At 36.3% G+C, this 22,168-nt stretch overlaps 1 protein-coding gene across 2 annotated transcripts in view; it reads right to left on the bottom strand.

Moving 5' to 3' along the window:
• Positions 1 to 3,096: 3,096 nt before the first annotated feature.
• The window catches only part of tai (taiman), a 91,207-nt gene continuing 72,135 nt past the window's right edge, over positions 3,097 to 22,168 (bottom strand). The window contains exons 3-14 of one of the 2 annotated variants that reach the window (XM_068295701.1): positions 18,845 to 19,529; positions 18,143 to 18,304; positions 11,555 to 12,449; positions 10,019 to 11,490; positions 9,783 to 9,950; positions 8,288 to 9,713; positions 8,006 to 8,191; positions 7,604 to 7,935; positions 7,243 to 7,531; positions 6,387 to 6,743; positions 4,545 to 4,919; positions 3,097 to 3,470 (exon numbers count right to left, since the gene is read on the bottom strand). In XM_068295701.1, coding sequence (XP_068151802.1) covers positions 3,439 to 3,470; positions 4,545 to 4,919; positions 6,387 to 6,743; positions 7,243 to 7,531; positions 7,604 to 7,935; positions 8,006 to 8,191; positions 8,288 to 9,713; positions 9,783 to 9,950; positions 10,019 to 11,490; positions 11,555 to 12,449; positions 18,143 to 18,304; positions 18,845 to 19,529 — 6,379 coding nt within the window. In that variant the 3' untranslated portion in view covers positions 3,097 to 3,438. The remainder of the gene's footprint in view (positions 3,471 to 4,544; positions 4,920 to 6,386; positions 6,744 to 7,242; positions 7,532 to 7,603; positions 7,936 to 8,005; positions 8,192 to 8,287; positions 9,714 to 9,782; positions 9,951 to 10,018; positions 11,491 to 11,554; positions 12,450 to 18,142; positions 18,305 to 18,844; positions 19,530 to 22,168) is intronic. The other variant, XM_068295702.1, reaches the window with a different exon arrangement.

Genomic DNA, 22,168 nt, shown 5'->3' with positions numbered 1-22,168 from the left:
GCCATCGCGGGGCCTGTTCGAAGCGAAATATAAGATTTTGGGGTTTTAATGCAAATTAGAAAATCATCCAACCAAGGATAATTTTTAAGTGAAAATTGGAAAAACTTGTAAATATATTTTTGGAATTTTTTAAACAATTTGGTCTGCCTTTTTTTTGGCTAATTTTCAACGGATTTATCGATTTTTTATTTCAATTAAATCCAAATTTAGCATGTTTTCAAACAGCTTGTACATTTGAAATACATAATCAACTTTGAACCGATTTTAAATTTTTTTTTAAGTTTTTAAGTAAATTGTCATAAATATTTATTTTGTGAAGACTTCTGAAATATTTCAAGAACTATATAAATTAAATATTCGGAATAATTTGCTGTTGGCATTTTCTGTCTGTCGAAAAGGTAACTTAAAAAGTTAACATTACAATTTAAAATTAACTTTAAAATAATGAAAAATAAATGTTATGTTCGAAAATTGTTAATTTTTTTGTATGTTACATTTTCGCATAGTTAAAAGTTTTTGTAAAAACTTTTAGGTTTACTCATTTTAAAGTGTTTGTATTTTGGTAAATGAATGAACCATAAAAACTTAAAGGTTCAAAAACTCACAAGTAAGTTCCCTACGATCGCCCAACTTTCTATATAACCCGATTTATTACAACTCCACATGATTGAATATAACGTTTTAACGTTTAAGCAAACCATGATATCTACGATTTTAATATAGAGAGTCGTACAGAAAAGAGTCGAATTCAATAGAATGTAAAGCGCGATTCAAATTAAACCTTTCCAACTACCGATCCAGTATTTTATACAATTTCTGATCATACAAAAATATTTTTCGAATTTCCTTTCTAATGAGTTTGATTTCTGATCATAATTGAAAGCAAATGATATGCTTATCCAAACTCCCTCAAATGAGTTCGATATGTTACCATTCATTCATTAACTTTGATTCTTTTTAGAGTTATACTTTTAATCATACACGATCATAGCCTATGTATGGGTCAATTTTGGATCATTTCAGTGTAAGTAAGAAAATAATAACTAGTTATTCAACAGAGAGGTCACAAAATAGACTCACCAAAGTGATTTTCGATAAAACAATCTTCCAATAAAAACGATTGCTAGGATGATCTGTTCTATAAGCTCTTTTATAAAATGAATTGTTTTAAAGTTATAAGATTTCAAGTAGAAAATTTAGATTTCTATAAAATAATGTGACAAAGATGGTTAATTTAAAGAGATAAGGGAATTGCTGAGGAACAGATTACAAATTAAGATAGATAGATAGATTTAATTAGACTTAATAGAATCTTATCCTATTCATCATCCCCTTGAAATGAAAGTGCTTATTGGGGACCTATCAAAATTGTTGAAACCTGATGATAATTTAAACAAAAATATTCAAAAATCTGCAAAGGTATAGAAAATTCGGAATACCGAAATTACTCATCGGGTTATGTTTGTTTATCAATTTGTGTTGTTTGCCATTATTTACAGATTTATAATTCATACATTTAATATTTATTATTTAGCTTTAGTTTGAACTTAACGAGAGGTATTTTTATATTCCCAAGTATTTAATATCGCCATTTTTTAAATATATATGTATTTATTGAATCGATCGGTCGTTGTTGTCGTTGTTGTTGTGAAATTCTCTCAGTATTCCAATTTGTTAAATGAAGCAAAAACTACAAAATCAACGAAATTAAAAAAAGAAACAAAAATAAACTCATTTCAGTTTGTTTTTTTTTTTTTTTGTAATTTATATATTTGTATTGTAAAATTTTTATTTAGCTTTCGTTTTTTGTGTGTCGTTTTTTGTTTGTTTTGTTTTTTTTTTTTTTTTTTTTGCAATTTAAACAGTAATTTAATAAAAATTATAAACTAAAATTTATGTCATATTTGTATAGCATTGTTTAATAATTATAATAATAATAATAATAATAGATAATAATAATAATAATATTTATAACGATCGAACCCAAAAACTTATAGACAATAAAAAATTACACAATAGAAAACGTTGATAAGTTTCTCGCTGAAATTGTGATACATTAAAATCAATACATATATATAAAATTAAGGTAGATAATATAAAAAATGGTTTAAATGTTAAAAATTAGTTTAAACAAAACCTGTAAAAATAGCCTTCACATGAATTGCAACGCCAGTTTCCATTATTTTTCCTTCTTCTCTCTTTTCTTTTAAATATATATATATATAATTTCTCTCTTTAGCATTTTGCGCGCTTTTCGTTTTACGTTTTAGAAAATTGTTGGATTAATTTAAGTTAATTAAACTAAACAAATTAAAAAATAGGCGAATATGGTAGAATAAGAAGAGAAAAGGCTCCTAATATATGTATATTTATATATGTACAAATCCAATACGCGAAAGTGGGGGAAGGATGAAGAGAAAGCAAGGACTATATAGAATAAACTGATTAAACATCAGAAAGAACAGAAAGATATTTTGTGAGAGTTGTTTTTTTTTTTTAGGAGCAACAAATTAGCAACACATTTAGTTAATATAAAATTTAACAAATTATCACACTGAAAAAAATTCAACACTAATTTTAAATACATATATATTTAATTGAAATATATATATTGTATATTATGTGTGTATTGGTATTTTCTTTTAGTTTTCGCTTCGTTTAAATTTTATTTCTTATGCCAGTTGAATTTAAAGCCTAGCCAACTGCTGCCATTACCACATGCCACGCCCTTCTTTTTATATTTAATTTTTTTAAATATATTTGTTGTTGTTGTTGAAAAGCTCTGCCAGCTTAAATATGGTTTATGCTTTTCTCCCCTTTCTGTATAACTTAAATCTATTTTCTTTTCAATTTTCTTCTTTTTTTTTTTTTTGTAATCGATTTTTATAATTAAAAAGTAATAAATATTTTTTATTTGTTTTGTATAATTGTTAGCATTTTTTTTGTTTTGTTTTGTTTTTCTTGAAAATATTTAACTATATGTGTCTGGTAATTCTTTTATAATTGTTCTCCTTTTTTTGAGGGGGGTTTCCCTTCTCTTTTTGTTTTGTTGGTTGTTTTTGTTTTTTGTCCTTTTTAATAATGTCTGTTTTACAATTAATATTTGCTAGTTTTTTATTTATAATATATATATATATTCTTGCATATATATTTTTAATTTTTTTAAATAGTGCTGCTATTTAATATTAAATTAATTTTACATTTTACACGTTTTTTACTTTTTTGCAGGAGTTTTCTCCTCCTTTCCTTCTTCGTCTGTCAATCCACTTTCCTTGTTGTTGTTGTTTGGGACAAATGTTGAAAATAGAATATTTTTTTTTTAGATCCATAAATGCGTTTAGCAAGCAAAGTTAATTTGTTTGCCATTAGTTAGCAGTTTTGTTGTTCTTCTTCTTGATTTTAATCCTGATGCCATCCAATCAATTGGACACCTTAGGGTCACCTAGTAGCGCTGCTTGTAAAGAAATCCGCTGTGAAAATAGAGGAGAGAAAGCATTTGTATTAATTAATAAACTCAATTTTAGTCCTTATAAAAATTTAGACTAATTCACTTTTGATCTCTCTTAGAACTTTGAGTCTATAAAACTCAACAATAATGCTTTTTGTTTCTAAATGTCTTCTCAATTTGTTCACAATTGTCCTCTTTGACTTTCTATAGCTTATCATGGTCATTGTATTTTAGCCGTTTAAGGCATAAGAGAGACAGTTTGAAGTTATGGGCCATATTAGCTTACACTTTGCCATGGACAATAATGGTTAAAATGAATCAAAATATGTGTCTAGCCATTTTGCTATCTGACAACAAACTGTTAAGAATGCTTATACAAAATATTTCTGAATATTTTCGAGATGAAAGTATCCTAATTTTATTCCAAACTGTTTCTATTGCAAATTTGCATTAATTTAATCATTGTTTCGCCATTAGAAATCCTTGATGGCTTAATTAAAGGCTTACAATGCAATCCAAAGGAGGGAATGTCCAGCAAATGTCAAGCAGAAAGATGCCTCTATGTGTTTGTAAAGTAAAGACAATGATAAGTCCAAGCGACAATTGTTGGAAAAAGACAAACCAAGAACATGAAGATGTCTACTAAAAGCTACAAAAATAGTTTTACATTGATTTTTGTAACTGTTTACTTTATTCTTTAATAAAACAAAGTTTGAATTCATAATCACGATAAATGATACAACAAAGGGAAAGTGTTTTCTTCTTTTAGACCTTTTTAGGATTCTAGGTTCTAAAAATTTGTTTAAAAACAACAACCCATGCCGTAAATGAATATCTAAACACCTTGACTCTAATAACAAAGTAGATTCAAAGTGAAATGTTGTTCTAAAAGTGAATTTAGAATCAGGGCAGAAATCAGTTTGATATGATAAGTGACTATTACTCATTTTAGTTAGTTAAAATAAAAGGGTATTAATAAAATGCTTGCAAGAAGCGTCCATTCACTTGTGACATTTCGGCAAACCTATTTACTAAAGGGGCTATAGTGATCAAAGATCAAACATTTCTTTGACGTTTTTCACAAATTTTAACTTACGCGTCTCGAAGCTGAAACCCAACGTTGGATCTGGTGGCGTATTGAGCATTGCATTATTGCCATTGCCGCTTCCCGTGGGCGTGGCATTGCCCATGATATTTGTACTATTTGCACTGCCGCCGCCACCGCCTCCAATCATTGGTCCTTGTTGCAATGGACTTTGCGGTGTCTGTCCACGTTGAACCACACCGCCACCGCCAATGACACCCACCGCACCGCCAGGGCCACCAGTAGCCGCTGCCGCAGCTTGCTGGGCCCGGACACTGACCACGGCTCTCAGTTCCTGTTTGACAAACTCCGAATTGGCATTGCCACCACCAGCGCCGCCGCCGCCACCACCTCCTCCAGGGCCACCGCCGCCACCACCATTGCCTGCTGAAATAGAAGATTTATTTAAGGCATGTTTAGTCGAAAATTCCACAAAAATCGAATTTAGATTTACAGATAGAGAGAGAGACTTTTAGCCCACAACATAAAATCAATAATTAGTCACAAATAGTTTGTTTAGATTTTCGCTTCTGACTTTTCACTCGAAATCTAGACAACATAAGACATTAAAACAAAAACATTTAATAATAATAATAATAAGAAGAATTATAGTAAAACAGACAACAGATACACAACATAGAAACAACAAAAAAGAACACAAATCGAAATTAATATTCTTTAATATCTTAAAAATACACAACAAATAATAATAATGTCCTGTGGGGTAAGTAAATGGGGTTGAGTAAGGTAGGGGTCAGGGGTAGCCCGGGGAATTACTTTATACAATTTTTTTGATCTTAACAAGTTGGCCAAGTCGACTTTTAAAACTCCTAACAAGGCTAAATTAGTTTTCATCTTATTTTTCTTATATTCCTTAGAAAGTTTTTAATTTAAATTTTATTATATGTACTTAATTTCAAGATTATAAATTTCTTATGAAATTTGAAGTTCTTTTTATAAATTTCAGATGTAATTTAAAGTCGTGTTTCATTATTCAACTTAAGTCAAACTTTAAGTTTAAACATTTATTTCCAGTTTGATTCAGTCGTATTAATAGTCATATTGATTACAAAATTAAAGCAAATCAAAGTTGCTTTCTTTCAGATCATAATCTGAATCATAATGAAATTTTTATTTGCCATCTTGAGAAAGGTTTGGATGAAAATGAAAGTTTTATAATGGCAAATAGAATTAAACGATATTGTTTATATACTCCGATCTAGAGAAAGTTTTAATATCTGATCTACATGTTTGACTTCATTAATTTTTTGGCCAACTTGCTTGAGTCAATTCAAATTTGCACAATTAATAAACAAACAATCGCAGCTTATAGTTACCCGTTTTTAAATAGTATGTAAGTCTCCCTTGCTAATTTAGTTAATGAGTTTTTCTTTATGATATTTGCTTAAAATTATACAATTGGCATTAGTAGATGGTTTTCGTTTTTTGTTTTGATTTGCGGGAAAAGGAAGTGCAGCGCCTAAAAACTAAGCTAAGTTATGACATATATACATTTAGACCTATACATACATATATAATGTGTGTGTGTGTGTGTGAGTCTGTGTAGTTGTTGTTGTGTGGGTGTGTGAGTGTGTGTGGTTCTTATCTTGGGAATCAGGGCAGGGTTATATACAATGATTATACAGTAGTTATACACGCAAAATGTTTTTGACTTTGTTAGGAATTGAAATGTTTCCGATGTACATATATACAGAATGTGTCCCAAATGTATAATACAGTTATCTATACATATATATACACACATTTATGCAGATATGGATATGGAGAAGAGGTGTGTGAGTGTGTGTGTGACAGTGAGAGAGAGAGAGAGAGAGAGAGAGCACACGGGCTTACCACTCTGGGCTCGACCATAGAAATTGTTCGCCTGAAGCTGTTGTTGCCCATAGTCAGCCAGGGCTGCAGCATAATTGTTGCCGTTGTTGTTGTTGTTGCCGCCGCCACCACCACCGAGTCCAATGATGCCATTGCCTCCAGCACTGCCCAAGCTGCCAATTCCCATCATGGCTGGATGTGGATGTGGATGCGGGGACATGCTAAGGCCATTCATTAGCTGTTGATGATGTTGTTGGTGCTGTTGTTGTTGTTGCTGATTGCTGGCAGCGGAGGCGGCATTATCTGTATGGTTGCTGCTATTGTTGTTGTTGTTGTTGCCGGTATTCGTGCCAGGAGATGCACCAAAGCGCGGCGAGCCTGTGTCGGTTAAGCGTTTTTTGTTTTGTTTTGGCTTTTGGTTATCGCTAATCATAATTAAGGTATTTTGTGTGTGTGTGTGTGTATGTCTTTCTGTGTGTATATGTGTGTGTGTGTGTGCGAAGCTGTCTAAGTGTGTGTTTTGTGTGTTTAATGTTTAGTATATGGGCAGTGTGGGGAGCTATCTGTCCTATCTAATAATTTTTTGGTAAACATTTTTTTTTGAGGAATTTCTTTAAGAACTAGTTCCAAAACTTGTCCTAGCTTTTCATAAGTTTTCAGGGCTTTTAAATAATTTTCTTCTATCCCTTTTTTATTTACTTATAACGGTTATCAATTGCAACTAGCTGAGTTCGAGGTGACAATTAAATTTACATAATTTTGACATATTCACAAATGATGTGAAATCGAAATCTTAATTAATAAAACTCAACGACTATCCAGTGACTCATTTTCTAATCCCTTTGGACAGATTCCCGATCAGTGTGCAACCACTCACCTGGTAAATGTTGCGTTGCCTGCGGCACACTGCCCTGTCGTGGCAATCTCTGTAGATTCTGCTGCTGGAATACATTGACATTGCCACCGTAGGGCGACTGAGGTCCACCACTGAAGCCAACATTTGGTCCACTTGTGCCATCTGGAGTGGTGGCCCCACCGCCCGCCTGTGATTGGAACGAGTTCTGTCGCTGTAAGCCTGCTGGATTGCCACCAACTGCTCCGGGAGAGTTGAGACCACGACGTTGTTGATTCTGTTGATATTGACGTGGATTGTAAGGACTCACACCCTGATGTCACACAAAAACACAAAGGCATTGGCATTACAGTCGAGTTACTTGATGTACTTGATTGGAGCATACCTGGAGTTGGGCTATCAACATGGGGTTATGTTGCTGCAGGGTGCGTCCAGAATTGCCGCCTGGCAATGGGCCACCTGGTCCAGGTCCTCCACCACCGCCAGCGCCACTACCGCTGCCAGTCCATTGCTGAGGACTATTCTGCATGCCTGGCGATTGTAGACCGGAATTGGAACCAAATGGCGTATTGCAACGACCGCCATCACCCACTTGCTGCTGCTGTTGCTGTTGTTGATAGGCCAACTGTTGCTGTTGGACATTATTTTGCTGCTGGCTCAACTGTTGCTGTTGCTGCGGTGATAGACGTTGGCCTGTCTGCGGGAACTGTGGATAGCCTGCAAAAAAGGAATCGAGTTTGGGAAGTTAAGACTTTCCTAGTTTTAGAAATTTAAGATGTTCTCTCACCTTGATTGGGCTGCGGACTGAAGGGAGCACTGCGTCCAGGGCTCAATTGCTGTTGTATCAGAGTCTGAGCAAAGTTCGGACTCAATTGGGCATCTGATGACAAATTGGTGCGAGAGAGTGAGACATTGGGTGCCACAGTGGCATTTAGCAGAGAGCTAATATTATTGATTCCCGCATTGATGCCAGCTGTTGAAAAGAAATGAACAAGAATTAGTTTCCAATTTCTAATGAATGAATGATTGAATTGGTTAATCGATTGATTATCTCATGGCCCATACTCACTGGCATTCTCGGGCACAAGCATCTGTTGCTTCTGTTGCTGTTGCAGAAGGCGCTCTTTTTGCTGGGCAGCAGCCAGTTGCTGTTGCTGTCGCAAATTGCGCAATTGCTGCTGGGCGGGCAAAACCACGCCACCGCTTGGCGTGGCCACAGCATTCATGGGTCCCCGGCCCCGAACTGGATACATTGGAGGTGGACGTTGGAACCCTTGATTGCGCATAGCCTCCAGGCGTTGCTGCTGTTGCATTTGCTGCTGCTGTTGCTGCTGAAGGCTAAGCATGCCTGCATGATAGGCTGGAGGTTGTTGAAGATGCTGCTGCTGCTGCTGTTGTTGTTGTCGCTGTTGAAGTTGCAATTGTTGTTGGGCCATTAATTGATGATGTTGTTGTTGATGTTGCTGCTGGTGTTGCTGATGCTGTTGATGGTGTTGCTGATGTTGCTGTTGCTGCTGTTGTTGGGCCATCAGCATTTGCTGTCCAATATCGTTGCTAAAGGAAACCGATTCCACATCTAGCATAAGGGATTTCTGTATATCGCTAATGGCAGAGGCTTCCGATGGAGCATTCGTTACAATTGGAGTATCATCGGGATAGTATTCCATTACACTATCGAGCAGTTTGGAGAGTTCTGTATCGCCATCAATCATAAGGCCGACACTAGCTGCCGCAACAGCCGCTGCTGCAGCGGATGAAGTGGAGGCCACTGTGGTAATTGAGGTAGTTGCTGTAGTGGCCAATTGCTGTTGGAAGGCCAACTGCTGCTGCTGCTGTTGTTGTTGTTGCTGCTGCTGTTGTTGGCTGAGGTAGACATCGTTTGGCTGCTGCTGGGAAGTATTGCTGGCGGCGGCAGCTGCTGCTGCTGCTGCGGCTGCTGCCTGCTGTTGTTGCTGCTGCTGCTGTTTGCGCTGACGATTGGCTGCTGCCTTTGGTCCTGCACTGCCAGCACTTATAAGGTTACCCGGTCCAGCCAGAGAACTACTTACATTGTTCACTGTCGAACTTGTAATGTCTGGCAACGTTTTCACCTGCAACGGTTGCTCTGGATTTGGGGCTTTTGGTATCTTTGGCGGATTTTGCAATAGCTTGGCCAGCATTTTATTCTGTACACATAGTTTGCTTGGCTTATCCTCGGATCGCTTGGCAGAAATATCATCGTCCGGCTCATTGAGTGAACGTTTGCGACTCATTTGTGGATCGGGTTGGATTTTCAGCATGGCCTTGAGATCTTCGTTACTCATATTGGCATTGGCTCCTGCACGCATCATGGAACCATGCGAACCACCATCGTCCTTTTGCAATTGACGCATCAGTTCACTTTGCCGGCTATTATTGAGACCTACTCCCGGATGGCCAGAGCCAATGCCGCCAACTCCACCGCCACCACCACCGATTCCGCTGCCATCGTCGTCTTCGCTTTTTTCATTGAGAAGCTGTGCCGAATAAAAAGAAGAACTTTTAGATTCAAAATTGCTCATTTCTTTTTCCCTTTTTACTTGTACCTTGAGCAACATGGGATTCTGTGAGTTGCCTGCCTTTTGCAATAGACCGACATTGCGTGCCATTGAAGACGTTGATCCAAACATGCTCATTGCTGCTGCCGTTTGGGCAGACATTTTCATGTTGCCGCCAGTGAGTTTTTCATCCTCGCTGCTCTCCGTCTTAAAGTACTAAACGAGGGGGAGGGATGGGGAAATAATTAGCAATGGAAATGGAAATTATTTTCCTCTTTACTTACCTTTTCTTCATCGCCTAGACCGCTGCCTCCGACGCCAGCACCCAAAGCACTAGCTAGACTCTGTGATTTAGTTAACAGGTGACGCAATCTCTCGGACGATTCTTGTTGTTGTGGTGGTGTTTGTTGTTGTTGTTGCTGCTGTTGCTGGGTAAGGAGTAAACTACCCACACCATTAGGTAAGCCACCACCACCAGGAATCATGCTGCCACTATTATTATTGTTGCTGGAGTGATCCTTCTCCTGTTTGGGCTCATTTGCCTCATAAGGGAAATTGAAACCATAACTGCCACCTGCACTGGCATTCGATTGGGGCGATGGTAGACTTGTGGCCGAATGTGAGGACAGCTGATAGGGCGTGGCCGGAGCCGGGCTAAAACCATGCCCTGAGGGCGGACGTGGCGTACTAACCGGTGTGGCCACTGAGGCTCGTGAATTTGGACGCGAATCTATCCAGCTACCAACAATGCCACTGGGATCCATGTCAAATGAGGAATGTGCTACATCAAATTCTAAAGTATCATTGCCATAGAAGCTATGCTCCCCGGGTGCCGGTGAGGCAGTGAACGCATTCACCAATGTCGCCGCCGATGAGCTGGCTGTGGAGGATGTGGAGCGTTGCTGTTGTTGTTGCTGCTGCTGCTGTTGTGATTGCGATTGCATGCCCGAGCCATTTACAATGGCACTGGTCATCAATGGTCCACCCACATTGGTGGTTTGAGTGTTGTTGTTGTTGCTGCTGCTATTATTGTTGCCATTACCACCGCCAACAAGGCCACCCAAAAGATGAGTAGGCAAGTGGGCAGCAATCGATGATGCTGATGATGAGGAACTGCCATGCAATGTATCCATAGTTAGTGTATTGACCAGAGTATTAGCCAATGAGGCACTTGGCGATATGGCACACAGCTGGCTAAGACTCAAGCTATTGTGTCCACTTCCAGGTCCACCATTCGCTCCAGATCCCGTATTGTTGCTATTCATATCGTTCTCCGAATTGAGCAATGTCTGCACGGACATTATGAAATCACTTTCGCCCGGTGTCTGATTGAGAAACAATCTCGAATTGGCCTTCACATGCACATAGACATCGGGGGCACCTAAACGCAAGCGAAATGGACGCGACACCACATTGGAAATGTGTGAATTGGGGCCGCCGCCACCAGCAGCACTGCCCGGTGAATGGACAGCGGCTGAATCTTGTATGTCACGCAAATGTGATTTCAGCATGGACAGATCATGCGGATGACATAGATCCTGCCAGAGGCGACCCACCCATGACTGCAAATGTTGTTTGAACGGTTCACGCAACGCTGTTGGATCCACAACGAGTATTTTGCCATCAATGTCCAGCTTGAAGGTCATCTGTTCGATTGGCTGCTCTCTGACATGCTGCTGTATATTCATATCCAGCGGCGATTCATCCTCGGGCCGTGTAATTAGACATAACACAGAACTGCTGGCATCGGCATCGTCTACATGGAAAGAGAGAATATTTTAGAGAATGTTGTCTTTCTCTTGGCTACAAATTCAACTTACCTTTGACTGGAGCCGCTATCAATACAACTTCCTCATATTTATCCTGCTGACCAGGTTGCCTCAATGGTTTCTGTTGATCTCCCATGCCAATGCCAATGCCATCACCACAATTCGATGATGTCTGGGTGGCAGTTCGCGTATCCTTGACTAGCATACGTACTTTGGTCGAAATGCTGCGTTTCGATTTGCCAGCATTTCCACCACCAGTTGAGCTGGAATTCGAGCCCTGCGATTGTTGTGATGCATTGCCATTGTTAAGCTCATCGAGATCACCCCAACCAGCGGGACCACCCAAACCACCGACACTGCCAATGCCACCAATGCCACCACCAAGACCACCGCCACCACTAGAACCTCCACCACCACCACTGTTGCTGCTATACATATTACTTATAATAGGCTCCAGTTTGGCGTGATCCCCCTGATACAGGTACATGCAGAGTGGCTGATGGTATAGCTCCTGTTTCTCATAGCCGATCAATTCGCGTATATTCTGCGTACAGGACTCAATGATGCCGTTTGCGTTCACCTGCAACAGGACCCAACCCACAGAGCTAATATAATGTTCAACTGCCTCAAAGTAAGCCGAAATTTCCGGCACTTGACCAATTAACAGAGATGGCTCTGGCAATGGTGGCTCTGTGGATGAGACTTCACCCTGTTGCACCGGATGGATGGAGCAATTGTCTGTGGCGCAGCGTGTGCAGCGTGTTGAGGTTGCTTGTGGTTTGCTGTTGTTGTTATTATTATTTGTATTATTATTATTATTATTGTTGTTATTATTATTATTATTACTGCTGCTGTGGTTATTATTGGTCGTTATCGTAGAGTTGTTATTATTCGTCGAGGTTGAGGATATATCACGGCTTTGGCCTTTGTCACAAATATCACGATACTGAAAAAATAGACAAAAGAAAAGATACCAAAATGTTTAGATTCGGTTTGATCAAATTAGATAAGCATTTTTTTCAGTCTTTTCCTTTTTTAATGATGCAGTTAAAAAGGTTTCAAAAGGTTGTATAAAGCCCAAGAGTCCACGCATATTATTAACCTATTGAATTAGATTTACTTGAAACACTTCACAGTGCATTTCTAACATAAAGATAACGATCGACAAGAAAAGTATTTCATAATTATCTGTAATTAAAACCAGCTAAACTTTCTTATTGATCTTTAGCTTGAAGATTCATTTTATAGGCAGTTAGATAAAGATCCTTTTTACCATAAATAAAAAAAGTAAACGATGACAAACCATATGAATCACACAGGTTGTTTATATATTTAAGGACATTTCGTTTAAGACTGTGCTTATCTTGTCGATATACAGCTTAATAAATGCAGATTGTTATCTACATATACATATATTATATATACTTCTAAAGGCTGCTCATGAATTTGTTTAAAATATTTGACCAACTAGATTCTCTTTAAGACAAAAATTTTCAATCCTATCTATTAATAAATCTCTTATAAGCTCTCTTGAGGTCGTTCTATATATTTAAACTTTGTAACAATAACAATTTTATACATTTCAGTTCGGTTAACTAACTAATCGCATTATAAATGAATAAATTTAGGTAAGTTTTAACTTTTCTTTAGGGACTCTAGTTATCACATTAGAGTCCAAAGATCATCTATAAGCTAGCGATATGTAGAAAAAACTAAAGAACCAACATTAAAGATGGCTCTTTTGAAAGAGGTTCTATATATTTTACGAAAGCTTTACAATTCTTTTTCAACTCGATATCCAACACGTAAACGATCTGGTCTGGAAAAGGGACTAAGAAAAGATAACATGTCCTCTATATAAGAGTATAATTGTTGACAGTTTTCCCAATAAATTGAGTTTCAAACATGCCCTACAAAGTAGGCAACGAAAATTCATTCGAATGACGTAAAGACAAACTATCCCACGATTTGGGTTTGTTGTTATTGTAAAAGATGTTTTGTTGTTGCATTCACATGTTTAAGGGCAATGAGTGAATTGTAATAAAGCGAATTATATGACAATATTTTTATTTCTCTTCCAACAATTTTATTCATATCGTGAGCACTTTATCTCACACATTTCGCATTCGCTGCTTAGTGCCGGGAGGAGAGTGGAGCATAAAAGAAAACTGGTGCAACAGTTTGTCATTGCGGAAGTAATTGAACGTCTTGCCTTTGTGAATGCATAATAACAACAACAATAAACGTCATTTTAGCTTAACACAGAGAATCGGCACACTTTGTAGTAGTAAAAATAAGTATGAAAATGAAAGAATGAGCAAGAAAAAAAAAACACAATTTCACTGGACATTTCATATCATTGTTTGCACAATGGAAGTGCAATAAACCGATGAGAAAAAAAAAAAACAAAACAAAAAAAAAAACAATTTTTAAACATTTTAACATGTGTGTTTGTGTGTGTGTGTGTTATTTTTGCGCGCGCGTTTGGGTCTGTTTTTTTTTTTTGTTTTGTTTTTTGGCTTGAGTCATTGACATACTCCACACACATTAACACACACAAATGCAAAAGACTCACACACACAGACACACACAGATGTTTATTTTTTAAGTATTTCACCAAAAAGGCTTTTCTTTGCCTTTTCCGTTTGATGAGTTTTCACTGCTCAATTTGATGTTACACGAAAATCAAGGTCAATCAACTTTAGCCTATTCCTTTTGACGGAGAAGTGTCAATGGCATTTCCATAACAAAATTTGTTCACCACGTTCGTTCACCATTTCTTTCACTTTCCGTACGATCTTATCGGTCAGGTAAGTTCCATGGTGTATCCTAGAAGTTTCGTTCATACATTTATGACTCAATTAGCGATTATTTGACTCACTTTTGGTTTTTTTTTTATTTTTTGGAGAAATCACAGTGCAAAAAGACGGCAAAAGCGTTCGCACAGTCACAAAGTTGCCGAAATACTAAACACACATTTTTTGAATGCAATTGCCAAAAAAAAAAAACAACACAATACAAATAAAAAAAAAAAAAAATAATAAAAACAATAACAACAATGACAAGCTCCCTCTCTCTGTCTGTCTCCCACTCTCTCACCCATCTGTCTCTGTCTCAATTCAGAAGCTTTACTCTCTCAAATTTACTACCGATTCTTTCTCACTTTTGTTTACCCGGCGGACTGAGAGTTTTGTGCTTTTTTGTTATTATTATATTTCTCTTTCGCCTTATGCTCTTCTGTTTCTACCCTTGGTCATAAGTTGGGGTATATTAGTTAAGGTAGACTCTGTGATCTTTTGCAGTTTGCCTATTAAGAACAAAACCAAGTTACAGACAATTTATTTTCTCCTTAAAAAATACTTTAAATTCTAAGTGCTTATGGTCTGAAAATGCTAATATTTCGAATATCTTTTAACTTAACTGAAAAGGTCGTGGGTCGATCTGTCTTTGTAAGAAGGATAATTGATTCCTCATATATCTCCTTTAAGTTTTCTACAGAAATCTTTCTTTGCTTTTCGTGTTTCTTCAAGTTTTCCCAAAATTGAAAGACTATTAGACCTCAAAGTACAAGGACTAATCGACATAAGGATACTTAAAGACAAATTTGTCCTTTGTGATAAAAAGTTAAATATACAATTGACCACTTTATGATATATATATATACTCTTGATCCTTGATGGCGCGAAGCTAAACCCCTCAAATTATCATGATGTTTTTATTGATATACAGTTATCCTTTTTGATAAATTAAAAACTCCTGTTTATCGATGGCCTTTTATAGGGTAATTTGGAGTCGGCTTTTCGATTTTGATTTGAAGAAGTTTTGTTTTCATTTTATTTGGCATTGTTTTTGTATTTTGTTATCACACTTTGCCTTTGCACCTTCACAGAAGTAAAGCAAAAACAGAAAGAAAGAAAAAAAATAAAGCCCAAATATAATCACAACAAAATGAAATTGAATTGTGAAACGTCATCGGCGAAAAGTATTTTAGTTCGTTGATCTGAGCCTAAGAGACAGAGAGAAATGTTGAGATAGAGAGAAAGAGAGCTTTTTCTGTGTGTGTGTGTGTGTGTGTGTGTGAGACCAGGAAAAGTTGCTCCCGGAGCAAAAACATTTTTTGGTGTATTTCGGGGTGAAGGCACTCCGAAAAAATATCAGTCAAATGATAAAATAAACACAAACGGCGCGTGCATGAGGCGAAATGTCTAAAACGTGTCTGATGGGCTTTTTTTTTTTTTGTTGTTTCTGTGTCCCTATCTCTCCTTACCGCCCACCCCCCAGTCTCTCTTTTCTCTCTTCTTTGAGATAGAATTCTATATTGCGAGTGAACTCCTTTATTTCTTTTCTCATTCTTTTTGGCGGGCTTCTTTCAAAATTGATCACATCAGGTAAAGGACGCTCGGCAGAGCAGATGCTACACAATTTTCGGAAGATGCGCAGAGAACAAAATCAAAGCGAAAAAAGGGGTTTGTCAATGCATTGCCGAAATGAAGGGCAATCAAATCACCTGGGCAATGGAACAATGCACATTTTTCTCGAGAATTGCTAATAAAGACCTTTTCGAAATGTGATATAGGCAACTACGTTATGAAACGGAAAAGTAATTGAAATGTATAAATTGGAGCAGACGATCTTGTCTGCCGAGCTTGAAATAAATTGATAATAATTTTGGACAAACATTTTCGAAAACAAGTTCTTATTAAATTGTCTTGTTTTTTATTTACCTATATAATTAAATAACTTGTTTTTCTACATAACTGATCATATTACCTAAAAAACAACTAAACTTATTCTTGCTCGAGTTCTCAATTTCGTTTCAGGAAATTCGTAATAAAATTCACTTTATAATAAAAAAAACAATTTTCGATTTTTTTAACCCGTTGTTAACCATGCAGCCTTTCTCCTATCTCACTAGGGCTAAGAAAATAAAGAAATTTGCCCCCTTAAGTATGCAATAATCAGCGTAAGAATCCGATATTTAAAGAAATTTTGTGGACATAAGGAATTCTTTGAAGCAAATATTGTTTATAGAGGCATTTAAAGTTGCGAAACATAGGAAAAGTTAAGAATTCTTTATAAACAATGAATACCTTACAGAATATTGGATACCTTAGGGGTTAAAGTTCCCCATTTTACAACCCTAGATTAGCGTATGTGATAATAATAGCTAAAATTTTAAATTTGTAAACTTCTTTCCATGATAAGCCATTAAAACATTAGTTTGACTTATGATACAGTTAAGAAGTAATGAAAATACGTCCCCTTTTTTTATTGAGCACTTTCAATGTGCCTTAGATAAATCAAATGGTTAGCAAGCCTAATAAAATAGAATTTAGAGAATTCAAATCAAGCAACTATTGTATAAAATCGATTATTTAGTTTCCAAAATAATTTTCTATTGACTAAAGCCCCCTGTTAGATTTTTGTGACCACCGACTGGCTTATGCATAGTGAAACGTTTCCTATGGACAACAACTAAACTAATTGAGTTAACTAAATAAATTGAAATTTGATTAATATTGCAAATGAGTTTGACCATTGGCAAGTGAACCCCATGATGGCCTTTGGCGGCTCTTGGGGATTTGCCACCAATCAGTTGTGTCGCATTTAATTGAATTTATTTTGGGGAATTTTGTGGACTTGGATGCGATGGATGAATTTAATTGCAATTTGGTTAGCCCTTTTGTTTAGTTTTCGCTTAACTGAATTGTAAAATAAAATTATGTATTATGTATGTTCATACTCTCTCTCTTTCTTCTCTCTCTCTCTATCTGTCTTTTTTTTTGGATGTGTCGGCGGCAGCCGCATTTTATTTAAAAACCCATTTGTTTTTGAAGTTCGGCAAAGCGTGGCGCTTGGCTTTAATAATAATTTGCATAATAAAGTGCTTAGGCTACCTGAAACCAATAAAAGAAATAAAAAAAAAAAAAAAAAAAGACACAAAAAAAAGAGAGAAAGAGAGGGAGAAAAAAAAACACAAAATACCCTAAAACAACATAAAAACCCGTGTGTTGGCGGCGGTGCCATTGAAACATAAATAAATTTATGTAAATTAAATAAAAATATTAATTAAATTTTAGCCAGACAGACGACAGTCAATCAATTTTAATCGCCGACTTTACGATACCCTAAAACAATTGGCAAATTGATTAAACTTTGTAAATTTGAGGTTGAGGACTAAATATTGCCAACTCGATGTGTTCCCATTCATGTTGCTTGTCTTGAAATGTTACTAACTAACTTTTTAGAACTTTAATCGTACGTTTTAACTAATTGTTTAATAAACCGTGTCGAGAGAATATTATCTGCCTACAATTTAAGAGACAGTCTCATAATTTTGTCTACCCTAGTGCCCACCCATGGCTACTGGGTATTAAAAGTAAAATTACGTCAGTCTTTACTCTTCTTCGGCTTTTTTTTTTTTTTTTGAGCTTTTTTAATTGCTTTTTAATTGAGACTGCGAAAAATAGAAAACTGCATGAAAATTACATGGGGGAATTTCGGTGTGCGCGGTCTTTTTTCGGTTTCTGTAATTGATCATCATCGTTAGTAATTCCAGGCAGGGACGCCGATTCCCATGGTATTTAGTTGTGTTTTTGATTAGTTTTCGCTTCTCGTCAATGTCTTCTCATCACTTACCGTTCGAACCACTTGATTTAATATTGCAGCCTTATCCGGTTTGGTTGAGGTCATATCTCCACGCTTATTAAGCTGTAAGAACTCGGAGAGTTGCTCAATATAATTGTTTTCCATTTCCCGACGTCGCTTCTCATTGTTGCATTTGTTGATTTGTGATTGGGGCTACAAATGGAAAAGAAAATGGGGGAAAAATATAAGAAAATTTCTTGAAAACAATCAAAGTCACTTTAGACTAAGTTTTTCCAGACTGTTATTTGGTCAATTTCTAGCTAAGTGGAAGAAGTTGTAAATCAATTTTAAAACGGGCCTTAAACACTTGGACATTTGGAACTTCATAATGAAAATTGAAAGACTTTGTCTCGTTTGAATATTAATAACTTTAAAATCAGGTTTAACCCCTTAAAATCTGGACTTTCACTTTTGCCTATTTCATACTACATTTCATGTGCTGAAAGATATTAAACTTTGAAAATTTGTGTCAAACAGTTTCAAAATCATTATTTTGTATTTTTTTAAATTTCAAAACTTTATATAAGAGTAGTGGAAATATTTCTCATTCTAAGAAGTAAAGATTTAGGCCAAAAAATATTCAACCACTAACCCAAAAACTTTGCTCAACTCTTTTAGTTAATTTGGTATTCCGATTTGCATGATCCACAATTGGAGATGAAAGATAATATTGCCTAATTTTCAAAGACTTACCAAATTAACCTTTGGATCCGTTTTGCGTCGTATCTTTCGTGCCGACGTCGCTGAGTTGGCTGAGATCGGCGATGCCACCGCATTCATATTGGCACCCGATCGCTGCAATGCAGCTGCAACTGCCGCTGCTTTGCTTTGGTGTGAATGATGAGAGTTAAGTTGTAGCTGCTGCTGCTGCTGCTGATTCAGTTGCTGTTGCTGATGATGATGAAGTTGTTGGTGCTGCTGATGCTGATGCTGTTGCTGGTGGTAAAGCAATTGCTGCTGGAGTGTTAAAGTAGTTGTTGCTGCTGATGCTGCTGCTGCTGCTCCTGCTGTTGCTGTTGTTGAGGCGCCTGCAACGCCTCCAGCACCACCAGAGCCGACGCCTCCACTCGCTGCCGTTGCGCGTTGCAATGGCGCGTTGCTGGGCGCCAAACCGTGATGCAGTCCACTCAGCAATAAATTATTGCTGCCGATGCCGCCAGCGGCTGATGAGATTGTAACGGCTGCAGTAGCCGCAGCCGGCGATGAGCGCGGCAGATTGCAAACTGTGTTGCTATCTCTGTGGCTGGTATTGATGGTGTTGATGCTGTATTTGCTGCTGCTGCTGTTGCTGCTACTACTGCTGCTGCTGTTCGATGTTGCTGTTGTGGAATTAGCTGTACCTGAGGCCCAATGATCTGGTAAGTCACCTGGGCTAAGCCTACAAATTAAAAATAGAGAAGAAAAAACACGCAAAATTAGATTTTCAATTAGTTGGGCAAGTTTTTGATTTTAAAATTAATTTCCTTTTCCTTATTTTCAAGTAGTTCTGCTCGCTTGCCCTCTTGATCCCCAACAAAATGCAAATTATTTCCCAGTCTATTACTTTTTTAATTCAGCTAATGTAGTGCCTCAATTACACTTTCTCCTTAGTGTCTAATTAATTTACATTTAAGCTGTTGCTGTGGTTACTGCTTCCTATCTAAGCTAAATTGAAGAGCAACAAAGTTACGTCGATTACACTGTACAAAATGAAACCAAAATATTTTTGGTATCAATAACGTTTTCCTAACATTGAAATAAGTTTCCTTAGTCATGTTGAAGTCGAGTATCAATAATTTGTCAAAATACTCATTAAATCAAAAGATAGTTGTACCTATTATAGCATTGCATGAATATCATAAAGCAAATTGTATTCATTAGACTCTTGAAATAAAACGAATGCTTTAAATTATAGTTACTCATATTCGTTACTTGAACGAAAGCGTATATAAGAGAGTTGAATTTATATGTCAACGAAACCAAGTTAAACTCTCACTCGTTCTATGAAAATATGAGTATTCGTTCCAGGTCATTCAAGTTCTCGCTTTAAGTAATTTGATAGAGAAACAAAAGAGTTAGAAGTAAGAATAAAACATAATTGTTTATGCCTGTAACGTCGAAGTAATGTCAAAGTAACGACTTTAGTCGACCATCATCCTTTGGTCTTTTCGACTAGTCGCTCAATTCAAAATTGTTTGCATCCTTAGTTAAAATCAAACGAAATAATAATATAAATAACTATATGTTAATGAATTTAATAACTTTATAAACATATATTTTCCTGTAATATATTGTTTTATTTTAATGTTTAGAATCGCTGAATGTTTAATAAACACCAATCACTACTCGGTTTTAATTCGGTATTCGTTTCATGAGTTGACAGAATGCATTGATTCATAAGTCACAAATTCAAAACGTAACTCTATTCGGTTTTCAATTTTGTTATCAGTAGAAAATATAAAATTGAAAATTAATCATAATCGTCTATGCACTTAATCTAAGGAATTCCATTCCCTTAATTTAGACATTTATAGTTTGGACTTTAGTTAATAATAGTAATTTGCAATTACAATTTAATTCATTTTATAAACAAATATAATATATTTGTAATCAAAAGACTTGTCCTGAGTTTGGCTGAGTAAAAATACATCTTAATATTTGGCTAAAACTTGTATTAAGCATAATATTTGCTTTAGCTTTTAAATATATAAGTACATATGACTGATCTCTGATAAAGTAGCTCTTGTAAAGCACGTGACTTGAAATTTGTTAAGCAGTTCGTTTAAAACTTAATTTTCTACTATCAACTATTTGGGAAATGGAATGGTTTTTGGCAAATTATTTTCAACACTAATGAAATGTGTGTGGTGGTAGGCAAGTTTTCCTTTGATTTGCCAACCTATTAGCCACTTCAAAGGCTCACTTCTGGTTGCCAAGGGATAAGCAGAGCTTACTTAAACCGCCCCCCACCCACCACACCTTTTTGTTGCGACCATTTTGAGCCATTTGTTAAATTTGAGATTTAACACAGTCAACATATTCCGTAGACTGCCTGCTGGTTTCTCTCGTGAAGATGGTTGAGTTGGGGTAGAGGGAACTGCCGCAATGTGAGTCAAATTAATGTTGTCAGTTTTTCTTCTTTTTTGTTTTTATGTTGTTTTTGTTTTAGCCTGCTTCCTTGTTTGCCATGTCAAGAGATGCAGGCCAACATACCAATATTTTTTGAGGCTTTCAAGTGGTCATCATCGTCATTATTCTTTTTGTCTCCTTTTTTTGTGGAGGGTGTTTCATTCTTATGTATTACGTGATATTTGGTTACGTGATTAATTGTTTACTTCATTTGCCTGAAGTGTGGCATTTTATTTATTTTTTTCTTCTTGTGAAATTTTTGCTTCAAAACTTATTTTGAAGAGGCAAAAATATGCTTGAAGAAATATATTCATAAATTAATTTTGTAATGTAAATTTTGACATGGCAAAGTTATTTTTCATTTTAAAATTGTTTTCAAATGTAAAGTGGCAAATTTTTCTATTGATTTCGGAATTATAATATAGAGACGATTTGGAAATGGGAGAAGAAGTAAAATCTAATTAGATTTCAATTTGAATTCTTTTCGTTGATTTTCAAATAAACTTTCCATGCAAAATATATCTCGAGATGTAAAACTTGGATTTAAGAAAATGTGCTAATCAAAAAATATTAACTTCTTTGTGCGATGAAACAAAGCGGCTAACTCCATTGAGAGCTCAACCAAGCAAGTCAGGCTTGAGAGAGCATATAGCCTAGAGTTCTTTTTTGTTTTTTGTTCTACCTTTTGTGGACCACCCAACTTTGCAACTTCTTTTTTTCTGTTTTTTTTTTTTGCGCTATTCGCTCTCAGTTTTTTCTTCGTACTATTCTTTTTTTTTTTTAATTACATTATATGCATAATGAAGGAGTGAGCTCTAGGGAGCTGCGAACTGCAAAAAAATAATTACAGACACTGGACGCTTTGGCATAGTCCCGAGATGTAATCAGCATAAAAGAAGAAGGAGGCAA

Source organism: Drosophila tropicalis, unplaced genomic scaffold, assembly GCF_018151085.1.
Source record: "Drosophila tropicalis isolate 14030-0801.00 unplaced genomic scaffold, ASM1815108v1 contig_845, whole genome shotgun sequence".
NCBI lineage: Eukaryota > Metazoa > Arthropoda > Insecta > Diptera > Drosophilidae > Drosophila > Drosophila tropicalis.
This window is presented reverse-complemented; position numbering and strand designations above follow the sequence as displayed.